This window comes from Macaca mulatta, chromosome 19 (assembly GCF_049350105.2).
Source record: "Macaca mulatta isolate MMU2019108-1 chromosome 19, T2T-MMU8v2.0, whole genome shotgun sequence".
NCBI classification, from domain to species: Eukaryota; Metazoa; Chordata; class Mammalia; order Primates; family Cercopithecidae; genus Macaca; species Macaca mulatta.
In genome coordinates, this window is record NC_133424.1 from 56,293,900 (window position 1) to 56,317,725 (window position 23,826).

At 38.6% G+C, this 23,826-nt stretch overlaps 1 protein-coding gene across 1 annotated transcript; it reads right to left on the bottom strand.

Moving 5' to 3' along the window:
• Nucleotides 1–2,561: 2,561 nt before the first annotated feature.
• Nucleotides 2,562–4,648, bottom strand: ZNF404 (zinc finger protein 404). Its single transcript, XM_077979919.1, is given in 4 exon segments — nucleotides 2,562–2,894; nucleotides 2,896–3,658; nucleotides 3,661–4,237; nucleotides 4,640–4,648. Coding segments are annotated over 4 exon segments (1,551 nt in total). The 3' UTR covers nucleotides 2,562–2,692.
• Between the last annotated feature and the right edge of the window lie 19,178 nt (nucleotides 4,649–23,826).

Below are 23,826 nucleotides of genomic sequence, written 5' to 3' on the forward strand. Positions count from 1 at the left end.
TTGGCAGCAGAACTGAAATGATAGAAAAAAAGAATAAGTGAACTTGAAAATAGAGTAACAGAAGTTGTCCAAGCTGAAGAACAGGAAAAAATTACTGAAGATAAATAACAAAGACAGTGACCTGTGGGACAGTACCAAAAGACTTAATGTATGAGTAGAGTAAATGCAGAAAAAATATTTGAAGATATAATGGCCAAGAATTTCTGGAATTTGGTGAAAGGCACATGTGTACAAGTTTCAGAGGCTCAGAGTATCCCAAGCAGAATTAACACAAAGAAAACCATACCTAGGCACATCATATTCAAACAGCTGAAAACCAAAGGTAATAAGAAAATCTGGAAAGCACCCAGAGAAAAAGGACACATTACATACAGAGAAAAAACAATTCAAATGACTTCTTCTTGCAATCTATGGAGACCTGAAGACCGGAAGTCAGTGATTTTTATATATATGAAACAATGTATATCTCTTTACCTTTATAAGTATATATATGTGTGTGTATTCTTTGTGTGTGTGCGTATACACACATATATATTCATATATCTCCAAAAAACTGCCAACCCAGAATTCTATAGCTAGAAAAAATCCTTAAAAAATAAGGGCATTTCAATAAAAGAAACTATGAAAATTCATCACCAGCAGATATTCACTCCAAGAAATGCTAAGTTAAGTTCCTCAAACTGTAGGGAAATGACACCAGAGAAAAAGTCAGATCTCTGGAAAGAAATAAAGAGCATGGGAAATAGTAAATATTTGGGTAAATATAAAAGATGAGGATTTTCATCTTAATTTCTTTAAGCAACTGGACGTAGCACTGTGTGCCTATAGTCCCAGCTACTCCAGAGGTTGAGGCAGGAGGATTGCCTTAGCCCAGGAGTTCAAGGCTATAGTGTGCTATATCACATCTGTGAATAGCCACTGAATTCTAGCCTGGGCAACATAGCAATACCCCATCTCTAAAAATAGAATACAGAAGACTGTTTAAATTTCCAACATGACTTTCCATGGATTACTTATTTAATTGCAAAGAAAAAATTCACCCATACAATGGAAGGAGCTGGTGGTCAATACATGAATCAAGGGATAAAACATAGTTTCACTTGTAGGCCACCTGACATTTTACAATATTAAGTACACAATACTATCTATGAAGTAGTCTTTTAAAAATATTTAATCTGAAACCCAATCAAGCCTCTAATCATAACCTCCAGGTCACAGTAAATATAGAGGACAAAGAAACAAGTTAATCACACCTTCAGAAACAATAAGACAAACACAGGATGTGCAACACTATTTAGGTCAAATCTAAAGTCTCTAAAAGTCTATGTCACAAAATGATGAAGGGTAGGCTCTTGACTAAAACAGACTTAATAAGTCATAATCATATAAAATATATGAGATTAGTTTAGTTCTTGGCTTGTAAAAAAGCCAGTCTAAAAGCCATTATTTTAAAAATTGAAGAAATTTGCAAATGGAGTAAATATTTTAAGACATTATAGGGTTACTTAATTTTTTATGACAATAGTTAAGTAGACATCTAGAAGATTAATTTTGATCCTAGCAGTTGTACGTTGCTTTTTAGAGGTGAATGATACCTAAAATATTCGCTCAAAAAACAGGAAAAATTATGTATGTAATATATATATATTCATGTGTAATAAGTATGATATATATGTCTATGTATATACATAGATATGAGACATGTATGGGTATATATGTATTTGTGTGTATATATGTGTTAGTATATACATATAAAAAAGAGAGACATCAGATGTACTAAAACTAGGTGAGGGGCAAACAAGCCTTCATTGCACCAATGTAAACAGTTACCTTTTCTCTAAGTATGTAAATCTTAACATTTTCATAAACTTGGGGAAACTTTTCCAAGTTAATATCTGTCTTTTGGCTACCTAACTGCTCATTTCTAATTTATTTTAATTGTAGAGGATGTCAAATGTATGTTATCTGTATTACAAAATTTGTGAAAAAATTTATTTAAACCACTCTCTAATTTTCAACAGCTATACTTTCATTATTCAGTAAATACACAGTATTTATTCCAGCATTAATCTTCAGGGGTATGAATTTTGAATTTAAAAATTTCTCATTTAATATATTCTACAGGATTTTGTCCAGAAAAAATTATATGAAGTGATGATAGAACATTTTCAAAATATCACGCTCATAGGTCTTCCTTCTATAAAATTTATTTTTAGTAATTCTAACAATTATCATAAAAATAATATATTTAGTAAGCAAATACTATGTGCCAGATGCCTTTCCAAGTGTTTATATTCTATATTAACTAGTTTAATCTTCTCTATAGGCTGGGCGTGGTGGCTCACACCTGTAATCCTAGCACTTTGGGAGGCCAAGGCAGGTGGATCATGAGGTCAGGAGATCAAGACCATCCTGGCTACATGGCAAAACCCCATCTCTACTAAAAAAAATACAAAAAATTAGCCAGGCATGGTGGCGGGTGCCTGTAGTCCCAGCTGCTCTGGAGGCTGAGGCAGGAGGATGGCGTGAACCTGGGGGGCGGAGCTTGCAGTGAGCCGAGATAGTGCCGCTGCACTCCAGCCTGGGCAATAGAGTGAGAATCCGTCTCAAAAAAAAAAAAAAAATCTTCACTATAGCATCATAATAGTGACAACGGTAAAAGATGTGCCATGGCTAAAGGCTTTCCCTCTTATTACATTAAGAATCTCTCACCACGGTGAAATCTTTGATGTTGACTAAGTTGATAGCAATGACTAAAGGCCTTACCAGATTCTTTGCATTTGTGTGGTTTCACACCAGTATGAATTCTCTGATGTTGAGTAAGTCGATCACTACGATTAAATGCCTTACCACATTCTTTACATTCATAGGGTTTTTAACCAGTATGAATTCTTATGTTGAGAAAGATCTGAGATAGAACGAAAGGCCTTCTTACATTCTTTGCATATATAGGGTTTCAAACCAGTATGAATTGTCTGATGATAAATTAGTTGAGAATTAAGTCTAAAAGTTTTTCCACATTCCTTACATTCATAGGGTTTCTCCCCAGCATGAATTGACTGATGTGTCTTAAGGTCTCTAACATGACTGAAGGCCTTCCCACATTGCTTACATTCATATGGCTTCAAATCAGTATGAATTATCTGATGTTGAATAAGATATGAATGAAGCTTAAAAGTCTTCCCACATTCTTTACATTCATATGGCTTCTCACCAGTATGAATTCTCTGATGCTGTGTAAGTTGAGAGCCTCTACAAAAGGCCTTTCCACAATCCTTACAATCATAGAGTTTCTCACTACTATGAATTCTCTTATGTTTAAGAAGGCTTGAGCCCCTACTAAAAGCCTTTCCACATTCCATGCATTCATGAGGTTTCTCACCAGTATGATTTCTTTGATGTTCAACAAGTAGATAGCTGCGAACAAAGGCCTTTTCACATTGTTCACATTTATATGGTTTCTCACCAGAATGAATTTTCTTATGTTGGTAAAGACCTGAATGATGACCAAAACCCCTTCCACATTCTTTACATTTATAGGGTTTCACACCATGATGAATTTTCTGATGCAGACACATATGTCGATATAATCTAAACGTTTCCCCACATTCCTTACATTCAAAGGGTTTCCAGCCAATATGAATTTTCTGATGTTCTATAAGTGAGAATAAAGTCTAAAAGACTTCCCACATTGCCTACATTCATAGGGTTTCATACCAGCATGAATTATCTGATGCTGAATAAGCTGTGAATAAAACCTAAAGGCCTTCTCACATCCATTGCATTCATAGGGTTTCAAATCAGTGTGGATTTTTCAATGTCTAATAAAATGCTGGGAAACTACAAATGCTTTTCCACATTCATTACATTCATAGGGTCTCACACCAGTATGGTCTCTCAGGTGTTCAGTAAGGTGTGACTATTTTCTAAAGCCCTTCTTATATTCCTTACACGCATATGATTTCTCTTTTGTGTTATTTCTCTGATGTAGGGGAAGGGATTTATGTTTTCTGAATATCACTTGACTAAAACATCCCACTTTAGGTCCCTATTGTCTCCCAAATTCAATTGTGTACCGTGGGTCATTTCTGAAAATAAACCTCATAAGGTTGAAGGTTTTCTTTCTTTTCAGTGTCTCCTGATGGTATGCATTTACCTCATAATTTCTTTTTTCTGAAGACAACTTGTCACTTTCAGTTGTGAAATCAAGGTCTGGAAGAAAATGAAAAAACAAATGCTATTTTCCAATAATAGGGGTAGGGAGAGGACATCTATATTAAAAATAGTGATAAACTAAAAGTGTATATCTTAGTAGTAAAAGAGTTTAGAAAATTCTAAAATACTGCCATGCAATTTTTAAAAGGCAAGAAGGGCTCAGAAAATTATGAAAGTGCACAGGAGGATGCAAGATTTATGAGTAGGCAAAGAAAAAGTCACTAGTTCACTGCTCTTGACAGAAGACTGAACATACAGAAGATTGTGAAAATCAGTTCAAAAAAGGAGGGCAAATGAGGAGGAATGTGAAATAGGTTCCAAGAGACAGCTTTCTGAGATAGGAGGTTTCAGGATAAAAAATGAAAATATTACATGAATTAAACAATCACAATATGTCAGAAAAGCAAAAGAGACATCTACTCACCTGGGCCATGGTTTTAGAAATGCTAGATCTCTTCAGGTATCCTCTACCAGAGAAGCAGAGTTCAGAGAAGCCAAAGCTAGGTAATCAAGGCATCACCTGCCAAAAGATACGTAACTTTACTGAAGAGATGATGTTTATAAGCAATAAGATACTGTCATTTTACAGGCATTTAGTTGTCAGATTTAAAAGGTTGATGATATACCACATATTAGTGAGGTTGTAGGGCAAAGTGCATTCTTATGGTGTCCTGTAGACTTGTGAAAATCAAGGGCATTAATACATGTAGGCAAATCTCTGCATAAGAAGAACTTAACCATGTAAGGTCATTTCTGAGACTCTGTCCAAAGGAAATAATTATAAAATGTGCTTGAAGATGTATAAAGGAATGTGATGATACATATTAGTTGTAATGAAAAAAGCTGGAGAAAAATCTAAAGATACAAAGATGGGTAGTTAATTAAATAAATGACTGTGTATTCACATAATGGAAAATAAGGTAGATATTAAAAACCATTGTGTAGATCACTGGTTCTGAACAGGCAATGAATTTGTTCTTAAGAGAACATTTGGCAATGCCTGGAGACACATTTGGTTGTCATAATGTAGGCAGAGGTGTTAAGGTATCTAGTGGGAAGAGACCAGGGATGCTGCTAAACAATGTACAATGCACGGGAAAGTCCCTAAAACAAAGAATTAGGTAGCCAAATATGTCAGCAGTGTCAAGGGTGAAAAACCCTGAAGTAGACTCATTAAAGGAAGATAACATAATCCAGAGTCTCTATAACATATAATAGATTATGCCAACACATGATAACTGCTAAACATGAAAAAAACAGGAAAAAGTTACTAATGAGCAGGAGAAAACAAAATATAAACAGAAACAGACTCACAAAGAATCCAGATATGGGAGCTAGCAGACAAGGGCTTGAAAATGTGATTAACATGCTAAAGAAAAGAAAGGAAAAGATGAGCAAAATGGAGTAAATCAATAGAGTATCAGATCTGAAAAGACAATCACATGAATATTTTAGAATTATAAAATTAATTAAGAGCTTATTGGGCTGGGTGCAGTGGCTCATGCCCGTAATCCCAGCACTTTGGGATGCCAAGGCAGGTGGATCATTTGATGTCAGGAGTTTGAGACCATCCTGGACAACATAGTGAGATCCTGTCACTACTGGAAATACAAAAATTAGCCAGGTGTGGTGGCACTCGCCTGTAATCCCAGCTACTTGGAAGGCTGAGGCAGAAGAATCACTTGAACTGGGGAAATGGGGGTTGCAGTGAGCTGAGATCGTGCCACTGCACTCCAGCCTGGGTGACATAGGGAGACTCCGTCTCAAAAAAAGAGCTTATTATGCAACATTAAGTCAAATTTACAATGATGTTTCTTTCAAAAAATCCTCTATGTTTATTATTATTATTTTAGAGATGGGGTTTTATTCTGTCACCCAGGCTGGAGTGCAGTGGTATGATCATAGCTCACTGCAGCCTCAAACTGCTGGGCTCAAGTGATCCTCACACCTCAGCTTCCCAAGTAGCTGGAATTACAAGTCTGAGGCAATGCACTGCGCCTCAAATTAACAACAATCTTATGCAGAGAGGGGAAAAAAAGAGAACACAATTGAAAAGAAAAATTCAAGAAACAGTGAAAATGTGACACTGAACATCTAGAAGAAAATAAGAGAGAATGGGACAGAAAAATTATTTAAAGAAATAATGAACAAAAACATTCCAAAGCTCAGGAAATACCTTGATATATAAATAAAAAACTTGTCAAACCTAATCAAAATAAAATGAGGAAATTCACACCTAGAGATATCATAGTCAAACTGCTGAAAAACAACATTGAAAAACATAACTTAAAACCACATAGTTAAAAAAAAAAAAGCTGTCAGCTATAAGAAAACAGTAAGAAAAATGGTTGACTTCTCAATAGAAACTATCATAGCCTAAAGAATGGAACGTATATCTTTAAAGTGCTGAAAGAAAAAAACTGAGAACTCTGAATTTTATACCCAGAGAAAAATTTTTCAGAAATAAAGGTGAACTAAATACTTGTTGAAACAAATGCTAAGAGAATTCTTTATCAATAGATCCACAATATAATACTAAAAGAAAGCATTAGGCTAAAGGAAAGTAATCCCAGATGGAAGCATGAATATGCAAACAAGCAATGAACAGCTGTAGATGGAGTAAAGACATGACTGATATGACTAAACAAATGAATTATTTAAAGCAATGAAAATAATAATGTTTTATGGGGCTTGTAATATAGGATCGAGGAATGACAATAAAAGCAAAAATGATGAGCAAGGAGGTTAATGGAGTTAACATATTAACCTCTATTAATGACTACTGAAAGGTCCTTGCACTATGGGGACTCTATTAAAGACACATATTATATTATAATATCTCAGCGGCCAGGAGTGGTGGCTCATATCCGTAATCCCAGTACTTCGGGAGGCTGAGGTGGGTGGATCACCTGAGGTCAGCCTGGCCAACATGGTGAAACCTCGTCTCTACTAAAAACACAAAAATTAGCTGGGCTTGGTGGCATGCCTGTAATCCCAGTTACTTGGGAGTCTGAGGCAGAAGAATTGCTTGAACCTGGGAGGTGCAGGTTGCAGTGAGCCGAGACTATGCCACTGCCCTCCAACCTGGGCAACAGAGTAAGACCCTGTCTCAAAAAATAAATATATAAAACAAAAGAATATACAAACATGTACAATTGAAAAACCTGATAGACGAGGCCAGGCATGGTAGCTCATGCCTGTAATCCCAGCACTTTGGGAGGCCGAGGAGGGTAGACCACCTGAAGTCAGGAGCTCGAGACCAGCCTGGCCAAGATGAGAAAATCTCGTCTCTTCTAAAAATACAAGAATGAGCCAGGCATGGTGGCGGGTGCCTGTAATCCCAGCTACTCGGGAGGCTGAGGCAGGAGAATTGCTTGAACTTGGGAGGTGGAGGTTGCAATGAGCCGAGATCGAGTCATTGCACTCCAGCCTGGGCAAGAGGGAGACCCCATCTCCAAAAAAAAAAAAAAAAAAACCCAAAACAACAACAACAAAAAATTGACAGAGGAGATGAAATGGAATAAAAAAAAAAAAAAAACTGAATTTATACAAAAAAGTCAGGAAAAGAGCAATTTAAAAACTAAAGAATGAGACAAACAGAAAACATATAGCAAGATGGCATTCTTAAACCAAAGTAATTATAGTAAATGTAAATGAACTAACCATTGCAATTCAAAACCAATATTAGCAGATTAGGTTAAAAAGAAAAATAGGATCAATTAGGCTGCTTACAAGAAACGTTCTCTAAATGTAAAGACACGTGTGTTTAAAAACATGGAAAAATCTATCAAACAGTATTCAGAAGAAAACAGACATAGCTATACTAATAACAGATAAAGTAGATTTTAATGCAAGAAGTATTGTAAGTAATAAAGAGGGTCATATTCTGCAATTCAGCAAGAATACAATGGTAGGCCTATATTTGTATGTACCTAATAACATAGTTTCAAAAAATATAAAATAAATGTCAACAGAATTAAAGGAGAGACAAATTTGAAATTAAAGTTAGAGATTTCAACACTCTCTATTGGTAACTATGATAGGAACATCAAAAATAAATCCACAAAGGCATAAAAGTTTGAACAAGATTAACCAAATTAAACCAAATGAACATTATACTCCCAAACTGCAGACTACACATTCTGTTCAAATGATTACATCATATTTATCAGAATAACATTCTGTGCTATAAAGCATCTATAAATTACAAAGGATTAATGTAAAACAATGTATATTTTCTGAGCCTTTACAATTAGCTTAGAACTCAAAAAGAAGAGGTTCTCAAATATTTCCAAATACAGACAGACCATGGAGATATTGCTGGCTTGGCCCCAGACCACCACGATAAAGAGAATACTGGAGTAAAGTGAGCCACATGAATTTTTTGGTTTCCCAGTGCATAGAAAAGTTATGTTTATACTGTACTATTAAGTGTGTAATAGCATTATGCCTAAAAATTAAGGTACATACCTTAATTTAAATATACTTTATTGCTAAAAAATGCTAATGGTCATCTGAGCCTTCAGAGAGTCATAATCTTTTTGCTGGTGGAAGGTAATGCCTTGATGTTGATGGCTGCTGACTGATCAGTGTTGCTGAAGGGTGGGATGACTATGACAATTTCTAAAAATAAGACAGTAATGGGCCAGGTGCAGTGGCTTATGCCTGTAATCCTAGCATTTTGAGAGGCCGAGGTGGGTGGATCACGAGGTCAAGAGATTGAGACCATTCTAGCCAACATGGTGAAACTCTGTCTCTACTAAAAATACAAAAATTAGCCTGGCACGGTGGCTCACACCTGTAATCCCAGCACTTTGGGAGGCCGAGGTGGGTGGATCACAAGGTCAGGAGTTCAAGATCAGCCTGGCCAACATGGTGAAACCCTGCCTCTACTAAAAATACAAAAATTAGCCAGGCGTGGTGGCGGGCACCTGTCATCCCAGCTACTTGGAGGCTGAGGCAGAGAACTGCTTGAACACGGGAGGTGGAGGCTGCAGTGAGCCGAGATCGTGCCACTGCACTCTAGCCTGGGCGAGAGAGAGAGACTCTGTCTCAAAAAAAAAAAAAAAAAAAAAAAAATTAGCTGGGCGTGGTGGTGCACAGTTGTAGTCCCAGTTACTTGGGACGCTGAGGCAGAAGAAGTGCTTGAACCCGGGAGGCAGAGGTTGCAGCGAGCCGAGATCACGCCACTGCACTCCGGTCTGGGTGACAGAGCAAGACTGTCTTAAAAAAAAAAAAAAAAAAAAAAGACAATAATGAAGTTTGCCACATCAATTGACTCTTCCTTTCCAAAAGATTTCTCTGTAGCATGCGATCCTGTTTGATAGCATTTTACTCACAGGGAATCTTTTTTCAAAATTGGGGTCAATCTTTTCCAACCCTGTTGCTGCTTTATCAACTAAGCTTGTGTACTATTCAAAATTATTTGCTTTCATTTCAACAACATTCACAGCATTTTCACCAGGAGTAGATTCCATTTCAAGAAACCACTTTAGCTGCTCATCTGTAAGAAGCAACTCCTCATCCATTAAAGTTTTATCATGAGATTGCAGAAATTCAGCCACATCTTCAGGCTCCATGTCTAATTTAAGTTCTCTTGCTATTTTTGCCACATCTGCAGTTACTTCCTCCACTCAAGTCTTGAACCCCTCAAAGTCATCTGTGAGGGTTAGAATCAGCTTCTTCCAAACTCCTGTTAAACATTTTGACCTCTTTCTATGAATCAGGAATGTTCTTAATGGCATCCAGAATGTTAAATCCATTCCAGAAGCTTTTCAATTCACTTTGCCTAGATCCATTAGAGAAATCACAATCTATGGCAGCTAGAGTTTTATGAAATGTATTTCTTAAAAAAATAAAACTTGAAAGTTGAAATTAATCCTTGATCCATGGGCTGCAGGGTGGATGTTGTGGTAGTAGGCATGAAAGCAAAATTTATCTTTTCCATACATCCCCATCAGAGTTCCCGGGTGAACTCTGTCGATCAGCAGTCATATTTTGAATCTTTTTTTTTTTCTTTCTGAGCAGTGGGTCTCAACAGTGGGTTTAAAATATTGAGTAAACCATGCCATAAACAGATGTGCTGTCATTCAGGCTTTGGCACAACAGTCCCATTTCTAGAGCACAGGCAGAGCAGATTTAGCACAATTCTTAAGGGCACCAGGATTTTCAGAATGGTAAATGAGTATTGCCTTCAACTTACAGTCACCGGCTGCATTAGCCTCTAACAAGAGAGTCAGCCTGCCCTTTGAAGCCAGGCATTGACTTCTCTCTAGCTATGAAAGTCCTAGATGGCATCTTCTTCCAACAGAAGGCTGTTTTGTCTACATGGAAAATCTTTTGTTTAACGTAGCCACCTTCATCAATTATCTTAGCCAGATCTTCTGGACAACTGGCTGCAGCGTATACATCAGCACTTGCTGCTTCATCTTGCACTTTTATGTTATGGAGATGACTTTTTTCCTTAAATCTTATAAACCAAGCTCTGCTAGCATCCAACCATTCTTCTGTAGCTTCCTCACATCTCTCAGACTTCACAAAATTGAAGAGAGTTAGGTCTTTGCTCTGGCTTTGGCCTAAGGGAATTTTATGGCTGGCTTGATCTTTTATCTGGACCACTAATCTTTCTCCGTATCAGCAGTATCTCCATATGACTCGAGTAGCACTTTTCATTTCCTTCAAGAACTTTTCCTTTGCATTCACAACTAGACTAACTGTTTGGCACAAGAGGTCTAGCTTTTGGCCCATCTTGGCTTTTGACATGCCTTCCTCACTAAGCTTAATCACTTCTAGCTTTTGATTAAAAGTGAAAAATGGAGGACTCTTCCTTTCATTTGAACACTTAGAGGCCATTGTAGGGCTACTAATTGGCCTGATTTCAATATTGTTGTGTTTTAGGAAATAGGAAGTCACAAAGAGAAGAAGAGAGACAGGAATAGCTGGTTGGTGGAGCAGTCAGAAGACACAGAACATATATTCATTCAGTTCACCATCTTATATGAGTGTGGCTCATGGTGTCCCAAAGCAATTACAACAGTAACATCAAGGACCCTGATCACAGTCACCGTAAAAATAATGGAAAAGTTTTAAATACTGCTAGAATTACAAAAATGTGACACAGAGACAGAGTGAGCACACACTGTTGAAAAACAGAGACAATGTACTTGCTCAATGCAGGGTTACCACAAATCTCAATTTGTAAAAATTGCAATATTTGCAAAGTGCAATAAAGCAACATGCAATAAAATGAGATGTGCCTGTGTAAAAGGGATGCTTCTAAATAGTTACTGGTCAAATAATAAATCAACGGAAGCTAGAAAATATTTTGAGTTAAATGATAGTGAATGTAAGATATATCAAAGCTTGTGAGATGCAGGTAAACCAATGTTTATGAAAACATAAGCTTTAAATATATGTTTTATCAAAATAGAAAGGCTGAAAACCAGTGATATACATCAAGAAGCTTGAAAAGGAAAAGCAAATTAAACCTATAGAAAGTATAACATACTAAAAGTAACGAATAACAGAAAAAACCCAGATATACAATAAAGAAAAATCAATAAAGCCAAAGCTATTTCACTGAAGAGATTAATAAGAATAATAAACTTCTAGTTACACTGATCAAGAAAAAACTGCTAATATCAGGAATATAAAAGAAGATATCACTACATATTTTACAGGCATTAAAATCAGAATTGTATGAACTTCATAACTTTTTAATAAACTTGAAAATTTAGATGAAATGTTAAAATTCCTTGAAAACACAATTTGAACTGATGTAAGAAATTGAAAATCTAAATATTGTTTTATTTATTAAAGAAATTAAATCTGTATTAAGGATCTTCTCACAAAAATAATGTCAGGCCAAGAGGATTCCGTGGCGAATTCTCCCAAACATTTAAGAAACGAAAAATGCCAATCATACTCAACTGGGTTCCCCAAGTTTCCCCTACTCTCTGTGTTTCATAGAGTGCCTTGACCTCCCTGTGACCTGTTCAGTTGCATGTTTTCCCCTGTAGGTTTGAACCCAAGGCAAGGCCTTGAACATTCCTAGGCACTGGTGAAGTTGTGTAGGTTATGACCTGAAACAGTGAAAGATGAAAATGTGTTGCAAGCTAGCTGTGATCCTGAGCCAAATTTCTTAAGCCCTCATGTAAATTTCATTTTTTTTTTTTTTTTTTTTTTTTGGAGACGGAGTCTCGCTCTGTCGCCCAGGCTGGAGTGCAGTGGCCGGATCTCAGCTCACTGCAAGCTCCGCCTCCCAGGTTCACGCCATTCTCCCGCCTCAGCCTCCCGAGTAGCTGGGACTACAGGCGTCCACCACCTCGCCCGGCTAGTTTTTTGTATTTTTTTAGTAGAGACGGGGTTTCACCGTGTTAGCCAGGATGGTCTCGATCTCCCGACCTCGTGATCCACCCGTCTCGGCCTCCCAAAGTGCTGGGATTACAGGCTTGAGCCACCGCGCCCGGCTGCCCTCATGTAAATTTCATAACCCAGCCCATTTATTGTGGACATACCTAAGCAGATAGGTCTTCGTTAAAATTAAGAACATCTATTTATAATAAGACATGATTAAGAAAGTGAATAAGAAGCACAAGAACTCTTTCCTCTCTCCCTCTCTACCTCTCTCTCTCTCTCCCTTCCCCCTCCCCCTCCCTCCATTTCTCTCCTCCTCCCCGCTCCTTTTTATGTCTGTATACACACACAAAAGACTTGTGTTCAAAATACATTTATAAATTCCTACAAATCAATAGGAAAATGACAAATCAAATTTAAAAATGGGGAAAATAGTTGATTGACCCAAGAGTATATAAAAATAGGTAATATCATATGAAAAGATGTTAACATCATTATCAGGAAGATGTAAATAAAAATAACAATGAGATACCACTACACATGCACCAGGTTGGCTAAAGTTAAAATGTCTGACAACACGAAGTATTGGCAAGTTTGAGGAGCAACTGGACCTTATACACATTGCAGTTGGAATGTAAACTAGGTAACACGCCCTCCCTTTGGTATGTACCCAAGAAAAACAAAAACATATGTCCACACAAAGACTTGTAAAGGATGTTCATAGAAGTTTTATTCATAGTAGTCAAATACCAGAAACAACCTTATTTTGTCCAGCTGAACACTCAGCTGGAGTCACTCCATCATTCTCATGATGATAGGTTTGTAAATATGATTACATTTATAAAATATATGTATTTATCAATATAGAGAGAAAAACTGACATCAATAAGTTGAAAAAAGTATGGAAAACATAAACCCGTATATTAACTTACTTAGTATTTATTTTACAGTCCTGGGTTTCTGCCTTTTCCTAAAAGTATATTTCATAAAATTAAACCTTTTCTTAAAAAAGCAACTATCTTACTTATTCCTATTTTTATTTATTCTTCCTTACTGGATACCAAGTCATTTGAGGATAGCAACTATATCTTTTTGTCTTGAGACGTAGTTAGATAGATTTCTGAATTTTTAACAGAGCAATCTTCTTTCTGAACAGGTGGGAAAAAATCCTCCCCGCCTTACCTTGTAAATATCTTTTGATCCGGAGGAAAAAGCTTAGAATACTCTAGAACAAAGGTCCTCTAAATATAGTCCCTGGGAACTTGTTACCAATGCAGATACTCGGCTGTACCTCAGACCTACTGAATTAGAAACTCTGCCGCTGGGGCCCAGCAAACTGTTTGAACAAGCCCTGCAGGTGATTCTGATGCATCCTACATTTGAGAACCAACGCTGCTCTAAAAACTGCTGCTGTGTTTTATTGAAAGCTTTTACTTTATTTTCATCAGTTCCCATTACCTGAATCCACCCTATGATTCGTTTGCCTGTAGAAAAGTTATGTCAGTGTAAATCGGAGACTCTGATATTTTGTATGCATTACTGGTAGTCTCAAAGCTGCTTCCTATTATATATTCCTGATAGATGGGTTTATTTTACTTCTGTATCTATCCTCCTAATCACAGGGTCCTGCAAACAGTTGTTAAGACATCTTGTTCCATTTAATGTCACTTTGCATTTAACATCATTAGAATAAAAACTCTAAGGTGTAAGACCCATTTTCTTTCACTGAATTCTCACAGTTTGATCATATCCTGACAATGCTGCTATAGTCAGAATAATGTCTCTTCCCTGTGAACTCCCAAGACAGGTCATCTGAATTTCTCTAGTGGCCTTTCACATCAACTATCTTTCTTATCCCTATTCTGATTTCATTTTCCTTACTGGATACCAAGTCATTTGAGGATAGTAACTATATCTTTTTGTCATTGTATCCCAACAAGTACAAGCATATGGTAAATATCTGATATTTGACTCACATTTTGAAACTAGGGTTTATACTTAGGGAATGGCTATAAAAGGATGCAAAGATCTCTGCAAAATGGTGTTCATTATAGACTAGTTTTTAGTCAACAATTAGAAATATAATAGCTCGCAGTAGGCAAAACGTTAAATTATGAAGAGAAGGGCTTAAGGGCCCTGAAAGGAGGCTGTAATGGCATATTCACAGATATGTCACTGTTAGGACATTTCCAAAGAGAAGAAAGGGTTTCCTGTCTTTAAAATTAAAGAGCATTTTACGAGTAATGAGGAAATATAAACTCACCTGGACTTTAGCTTTCAGATGTGTAACAAAAATTCTTTCCTCTTTCAGGATCATTTTTTTTTTTTTTTTTTTTAACAGAAGGGCAGCACTGGAAAAGAGAAGGCAATCATGAGACATCTGGGGTTTCTTGGATAGCACAGTAACTTAGGAAATACCCTCAATGATCATACCTGCTCAGCTACTTCACTGAGCACAACCAGATGGGAAGAGGAGGGAAACTGGAACAGTGTTGACCTTCCCAATACAAGAGAGGCCAAGGTCACTGATGTCTAGGGTGGAACCTGTCTCTAATTCACAGCAGGTTCCTGGGCTGGAGCTTTAGAAAGGCTATAGTTACAAACATAGCTGGCTTCTCGGAGCTTCCAAGGGGGAAATATCCAGGAGGGATTCCCATTGCTGAGAACTCGTTATCGAGTCTTCTCAGAGCCTGCCTTGAGGCCGCAGCCAACTTCAAAAATCTCATCTCAAGATCAAGTCTGTGTTTTCTTGCTGGGATTCTTCCTGCCTCCATGGATCTGGCTTCTCTCTTTATCTGCTGCAGATCCCAAGTGTCTGTGAGGCGACAGGGCTGAGGAATCTGCAGAGCCTAGAGCCTGGAGTCACAGTGACAATTCACACAGGTACACAACCCTATTCATTCGTCTAACACATACACACACATACACAACACTATTCGTTCATCACACCCACCCACCCACACACACACAACCACACAGTCTCTCACAGGCACACACAATCTCCTCCTCTGCTGCTCAAGAAGACAGGCCTGAAATTCCACTGAAACTCCAGGCATGACACCCTCGTCCACGCCCTGGGTCTTCCGGTCTTCAGCGCCTCTCACCCTCATCGCCGGTTCCATTCCAACCAGGGACCGTGGAAGCCTCCGCTGATTTCTTTTCTGTGGACACGATCTACTCACCACGTAGGGCCTACAACCGCTCGGACACCGGAAAAAGACCTAGAGCTCGAGGGCGATCCAAGCACGGTGACTTCTGGGAAATGTAGTCCATCTGGAACAACCATGTCCACGGCGCCCGCCATTCTGTAGACTATGCTCGGAGGGCGCATGCGCAAGAGCTTGGCCCTCTGGACCGTTGGTTGACTTGCACCGTTAAGGGCTATGATTTCAGGTCGTCCTGCGTGTTTAGAGGAGGCGAGTGGAATCTTGAGTCTTGGCCGGAGAATGCAGAGCACGGGTATGCAGACCTCAAAGCCTCAAACCTGCGTGTGAGAGAAGGTGGCGAGCTCCAGAGTACGGTCCGCGGTTGGTACTCTAGGTGCGAGCTCTCTGAGAACAGGGGCTTTTGTTTTTCGCGCTCCCAGGTAGCGCCAGCGCCTATAGTAGCTCCAGGAGCACAGCAGGCGTTAAGTGTGCATTAGTTTTCCAGCAAGAATGCCTGTGTGTTTTATATTTTCACTCTGTGACATTGTGGAATTCACTGCGTGAGACCATGAATGGGGTTGTATTCCTGATTATGGTTTGTTTCTAAGTGTGTTACTTTGGACATAAAATGGTTTGTTTCAGACTTTGAGATTATATAAATTTTTAAAGCCCTCTCCCTTCACTCCAACTCCCACTCTGAAATTTCCCATGCCCATTTGCCATCCTCTCACTTAAAATACGAATCTGGTTGATTTGTCCAAGGTGCATACTACTACGGCCTACTTATCCATTAGGCAGAATGGGCGAAGTACCAAGAGCCCACAGAAGTGTTTTCTTTCAAAATAAGAAAATGAATTTTAAGGTCAAAGAAACTTAATATCGTAGTTTACTGGCGAGTGTATAAATTGATACAATCACTTTGGAAAACTATTTGGCAAGATCTGTTGAATTCGAATATATGCATTTGCTATAACCTAGGAGTTCCATTCTTTAACCCAAAAGTGTGTATACATATTCACCAAAATACATGAATGGGGATGTTTGTGGCATTGTCATTTTAATTGGAATTGCATTCAATATATGGGTACTTTTCAGGAAAATTGGTATTTTAAACGTTGTGAAAAGGCTGGGTGTGGTGGCTCATGCCTGTAATCCTAGCACTTTGGGAGGCCAAGGTGGGTGGATCACTTGAGACCAGGAGGTCGAGGCCAGCCTGGCCAACATGGCAAAACCCCATCTCTAGTAAAAATACAAAAATTAGCCAGGTGTGGGGGCACGTGCCTGTAGTCCCAGCTACTTGGGAGGCCGAGACAGGAGAATCACTTGAACCCAGGAGGTGGAGGTTGCAGTGAGCCAAGATCATGCCACTGCACTCCAGCCTGGGAGAAAGTGTGAGATTCTGTCTCAAAAAAAAAAAAAAAAAGAAAGAAAGAAAAGAAAAAAAGAAAATTGAGAAGGGACTTCCAGGAAGATGGAATAGATGTACTTTTTTCTATTCATCCAATGAAGTACAATCAAAACCCTGGGCATTGGTTATTAAAAAAAAAAAAAAAAAAGAGAGAGAGAGAGAGAGAGAAAAAGAAGACTGAGTGGTAGAGAAAAGGTAGACTGGTGCTGAGTTCCCTTGGTTTTCTTTGTGCCTCCTTTGTGCCAGACTGAAAGCCAAAGAAGCCAGCAGTCCCAGTACACCAATGGGCACAGACAAAAAAGTCCCAGCAAAAGCCTGCTCTCTTTAGCCAAAAGACAAGGAAGAGGGCAGCCTAGCAAGAAGGAAAACTTTTAGACAATTACTGCCGTGCTCTAGTCAAACACCACAGGAAAAACCTTCACCACTATCCCCAGCATGCAAGCAAAGACCCATGCTTCCACTGTTGCCTGGAGAGTTAGGACTTTCCTCACCACACAGTGAGGAATGAGGCCACTCCCCACCCCTTAACCCAGTGCTAACAGTAGAAACCACATGGAGTGCAGTAATAAGGCACTCCGTTCCCTCCAAAGAAAGGTATCAGTGGAGGTCTAGTGGGAACTCCCATCCCTGCAACTAGTAATAAGCATCCCCGTGGGTATCAATGGAGGCTGAGTGGGAAATCTGGATTTCTGTCACCACCTCATAATAATGAGGCAGGACCCAATTCCCCTACCACAGTGATGTCAGAGGAGAGCAGGTGATATAAACTGAATTGTGTACTCCACTCCCTGAGTTCATATGTTGAAGTCCTAACTCTCAGTACCTCAACATGTGGACTGTATTTGAAGATAAGGTCTTTAAAGAGGTAATTAAGGTTAAATGAGGTCTTTGGTATGGGCCCTAATCCAGTATGATTCGTATCCTTATAAGAAGAGGAGATCAGGACACAGATACTCAAAGGGTGTGTGAAGGTAGCACGCCTCCCAGAAGAATATGGCCATCTACAAGCCAAAGAGAGAGGCCTCACAAGAAACAATACTGCTGACACTTTGATATCAGACTTCTACCCTTCAGAACTGTAAGGAAATTAATTTGTGTTGTTTAAGCTGCCCAGTCGGTGGTACTTTGTTAGGTATTATCCAAAGCCTCACATCATAAAACCAAAAATGTTCAGTTCTAACAGAAAATCACTTATCACACCAAGAACTAGGAAGATCTCAAACTGAATGAAAAAGACTCAATAGATGCCTACACTAGGATAGAAATACTAGAACTATTTGACAAGAATTTTAAAGCATCCACCTTAAAAATGCTTTAGACAGTAATTATGAACATGCTTGAAACAAATGAAAATATAGAATGGGTCTCAGCAAAGAAAGCAAAGATATAAAGGAACAACAAGGAATTCTGAGACCTGAGAAATTTAGTAACCAATTAAAAACTCATTGGATGTGTTCAGCAGAATGGAGAGAACAGAGGACAGAATCAGGAAACTGGAAGACAGAACAGTAGAAATGACCCAGGATGAACAACAGACTGGATAAAAGACCAAAAACACAAAAATGTGTAAAACTACACAGAAGTTGAAATAACAATTATAGTCAAACATAGCAACATTCTGCTGACACTAATTGATAGAATAGATGAAAAATCAATAAGGACAAAGAAAACTTGAACAATATTATCAACCAATTAAATGTAATTGACATAACATTCTGCCAAACAACAGCAAATTGCCCAATTTTTCCAAGTACATATGTCAAGATAGGCTATAACCTGGACCATACAACAAATCTCAGAAGCTTTATAAGGATTCAAGTTATATAGAATTTGTTCTCTATTCCACAATGGAATTAAATTAGGAATCAATAACAAAAAGACAGCAGGAACTAAATAACCTTTTTTTTTTTTTTTTTTTTTTTTTTTGAGACAGAGTCTCGCTGTGTCACCCAGGCTAGAGTGCAGTGGTGCAATCTCAGCTCACTGCAACCTCCACCTCTTGAGTTCAAGCGATTTTCCTGCCTCAGCCTCCTGAGTAGCTGGGACTACAGGTGTAAGCCACCACACCCGGCTAATTTTTGTATTTTTAGTAGAGACAGGGTTTCACCATGTTAGCCAGGCTAGTCTCCAACTCCCGACCTCAAGCGATCTGCCCTTCTGGGCCTCCCAGAGTGCTGGGATTACAGGTGTGAGTCACCAGACCTGGCCAGCATTTCACAGTCAATAGGTCAAATACAATAAAATTAAAAATAAAAACAACATATGAAAACATATAGGATGTAAATAAAATAAGACTTCAAGGAAAATTTATAGCATTAAATGCCTGTATTAAAAGAGAAGAGTGTTTCAGTGACTAATACGGTTTGGGTTTCAGATGATCTTCTTTTGCTCTTGTTTCTTAAGATAAACACTATTAGTCCATCAGTGACTGATATGGTTTGCATCTGTGTCCCCACCAAATCTCATGTCAAATTGTAATCCCCAGTGTTGGTGGTAGGGCCTGGTGTTAGGTGAATAGATCATGGGTGTGGAGTTCTCATGAATGGTTTAGCACTATCCACCTTTGGTACTGTATAGTGAGTGAATTATCAGGAGATCTGGTTGTTTAAAAGTGAATGGCACCTCCTCCCTCGCTCTCCTCCTCCTGCTCCAGCCATGTGACTTGTGCCGTAAGTAAGAGCTCCTTGAGACCTCCTGAGAAGCAGAAGCCACTGTGCTTCCTGTACAGCCTGCAGCACTGTGAGCCAACTAAACCTCTTTTCTTTATAAATTACTCAGTCTTAGGGATTTTATAACAGTGTGAGAACAGACTAATATAGTGGCCTAAGCTTTTACCTTAAGAAACAAGAAAAAAAGAACATCTGAAACCCAAAGTAGGCAGAAGAAAGGAAACAAACAAACAAACAAGACAGCGAGAAAGAGAGAAATCCATGAAATATGCATACCTGTTCATGATAAACAACACATTCAACAAATTAGAAATGGAAGAGAACTTCTTCAACATGATAAAGGGCATCTATAAAAAACCCACAGCTAATATCATACTTAATGGTGAAAGAGTACTAAGATCAGAGACAAGACAAAGATGTGCACTCTCACCACTTTTTTTTTTTTTTGAGATGGGAGTCTTGCTCTGTTGCCCAGGCTGGAGTACAGTGGCGTGATCTCAGCTCACTGCAACCTCCACCTTCCAGGTTCAAAGGATTCCCCTGCCTCAACCCTGCCTACCCCTCCTGAGTAGCTGGAATTAGAGGCGCCTACCACCACGCCCGGCTAACTTTTGTATTTTTAATAGAGATGGGGTTTTACCATGTTGCCCAGGCTGGTCTTGAACTCCTGACCTCAAATGATCTCCCTGCCTCAGCCTCTCAAAGTGCTGGAATTACAGGCATGAGCCACCATGCCCGGCCAACTCTCACCACTTTCATTTGATACACACTGGGGGTTCTAGCCAGGGCAACTAGGCAAATAAATGAAATAAGAGACATCCATATGGAAATGAAGAAGTAAAATGAAGTAAGGCTATATTTGCAGAGATGATTTTATACACATAAAGTCCTAAAGAAATCACAAAAAACTAGTAAGACTAGTAAATGAGTTCAGCAAAGTTACAGGAAGATAATATGCAAAAAAAATTGTGTTCTTACACACTAGCAATGAATAATCAAAAAAATGAAAGGAAAACAATTCCATGTACAATAGAATTTAAAGGAAGAAAATACTTAGGAATAAAGTTAACAAATGAAGAGGAAAGTTTGTACACTGAAAACTATAAAACATCATTGAAATAAATTAAAGATGACCTAAATAAAAGGAAAGACATCTGTGGTTCATGGATAAGAAAAGTTAATGTTAAGATCCAATCCCTCCCAAATTGATCTATGGATTCAATGCAATCCTTATCAATATCCTAGCTGGCTCCCCCCCCCCCCCACCACATCCAGAAATTGACCAGCTGATCCTAAATTCATATGGAGACACAAGGGACCCAAAATAACCAAAACAACTTTAGAAAGGAAGAACCAAGTTGGAGGACTCAATTTCCCAATTTCAAAAGTTACTAGAAAACTACAGTGTGGTACTGGCATAAGGGTAGACATACAGATGAGTGGAATAGATTTCAAAGTCCAGAAATAAGTCCTGACATTTATTGTCAATTCATTTTCAACAAGGGTGCTATGGCCATTTAGTAGGGGAAAGAATAGTCTTCTCAATAAATGATGGTAAGACAACTGGATATCTGTCTGCAGAGAAAGAATGAAGTTGGAATTCTACTTTATACCATACACAAAAATTAACTCAGATCACTGACGTAAACATAGGAGCTAACACTATAAAACTCTTCAAAGACAACACGGGCAAATCTTCATGAGTTTGGAATAGGCAGTGATATTTTAGATACACCAAAAGCACAAGCAAAATAATAAATAGGAGTATATCAAAATTAAACCTTTTTACTACAAATGATACCATAAAGAAAGTGACAAGATACCCACTAAATTGGAGACAATATTTGCCCATCATACGTATGACAATGGACTAGTATCTAGAATACAAAAACTCTTAGAACGCAACAATAATAATTTAAAAAAAAAACAGATAATCCAATTTCTGGAAGTCAGTCCGATTTCTGGGAGGATCACTCCCATCCTCACAACAACAAAAAACTAAAGAAATTAATTTTTTCTGGATCTGTCAGATAATAGAGGTCAAAAGGCAAACCACAAGCCCTAAATCTGGAGAGAAAAGCAAATAGAGATCAGCTTACTTGGAGCAGGATCAAGTAAGACCATTTAGGCAGGGAAAGAATATTGGTAACTAAGTGTTACCAATAACACTGCTAATTAAGTATTACCAGCTAATTGGTAATATTTATTAGCAGTTTAATTAAGTATTACCAGCTAATTGGTAACTAAGTGTTGGTAACTGTTACTAATTAGCTGGTAATAAGTAATTAGCAATGTTATTGGTAGGAATGCTTAATTGGTAATTTAGAGAATTCATTGGAGGCTAGCTTCAAAAATCTTCCAGGGACCCAGTCTTAGGGGGAGCTTCACATTTTCATGAAATTTACCTCCAGTAATGCTACTAGGTTCTCATGGTGAATACACAAGAAAAATCTCATGTTTTGGAGGAGGATAAAAGTAACTATTTTGAAATACACTGAGAGTGTTCCACGTAACAAAGGACTGCTCTCCAAGGGAAATGACTTTATCAAATACTTATATAACTTGGGAGAAAGGCAATATGCCAACTCCTGCCCTCTTTAGCCTTCCTGTCTCACCTAAGGGGAAAACAGAAAGACTAAGAACTGCGTCTGAAGGTCACAGGCCAGGGACTCAGGCCTACTAAAAGACAGATTAAATCGTATGATTGTAGAACACTTTCCCTCTCCCCACACTTTACCACATATCAATAGGATTCTTGTGTAACAACAGGATAATAAAACTGAGAAGGCTGCAAGACACAGATTCTGTTTTTAAACTTCTTAGGGAAATTCAAAGACAACAGGGAGGGAAAAAGAAGGGACATGAGAGAAAAGTAAAACTGCAACCTTTGACACCTTCAGCTAAATCAAACATTAAACACAGCCCAACACCTAGCCAGATTAACATAAAACCTTACACTTAACTGAAGCTCCCACACTGCCTGCTATATAGCTGTCTACAGTCATGTATTTTCCTGTCCTGCACAATGTAATCACACTCTGCAAGAAGCTAAAGCTTACTGGCAGGCCCTTACTTATCTAGGTATATCCAAACCCTGATGAATGACAGCACACAGGGACCTACCATTGCCAATGACCTACTCTGCTGCATCAAGGAACTGCAGTAGATTTGTCCTTGTCCCATTCTATTGGCTCCTCATGTGATGCCCTTTTGGTGTAAGCCAATGCCCTATAAACTAGCCAACTTACACCCATTGGTGCCCCACCACTTAATTTCATCCTTTGGGTGAAATGACCCCCACACAAAAGCCTTTAAAACTATACCTCCCTTCATGCTTAACGCTTGGGACCTGGACATGATAACTACTCCCTATGGTCTCCACAGTGACCTCCACCACTGCATTAGCACGAGTCCCATTGTCCAGCAATCCATGCTTCACTCTGCACTATTCCTTCGTCATGACACCACATCCTACTTTCTTCAACTTGCCAGATAATACATGTGAAACAGCAACAGAACATGTCATCCAAGAAATAAAACTCCAACAACGCTGGGCCTGCCAGCAGGCGTCCCAATCTGGGTAACCACTCGTACAACTAATTTCCACACTCTTGGGAGGTATTTGATATCCATACTACTATCTAGTTGCCATCCTCTCTGGTCACCCTCCAGCTCCTTTACTTCCCCAGGCACTCCCTCAACCTCACCAAGGTTCTTCCTCATGAAATTTCCCTTCACAGTCCCACCTTTCCTGCCCTCTATCAACGATAGTATATAAAGCCATTGAAAGTACAAGGGTCTCACACGTATGCACTGGTGAATGCCCTTCCCATAAAAGGGGATACCAGGCCACCTTTTTATATATTATAAATTGGGCCTCGTCACAATCTCTGGTATAATAGGCATAAGTCTAGATCTTTTCAGTTCTGTAGCAGACTTCGTTCTTAGAGCTGCTAAACAATGTCACAATTCCTGGCAGACCATATATACCAAATAGCCCAAGATTTAGAAGCCCTTAATGAGATAAAGCTCT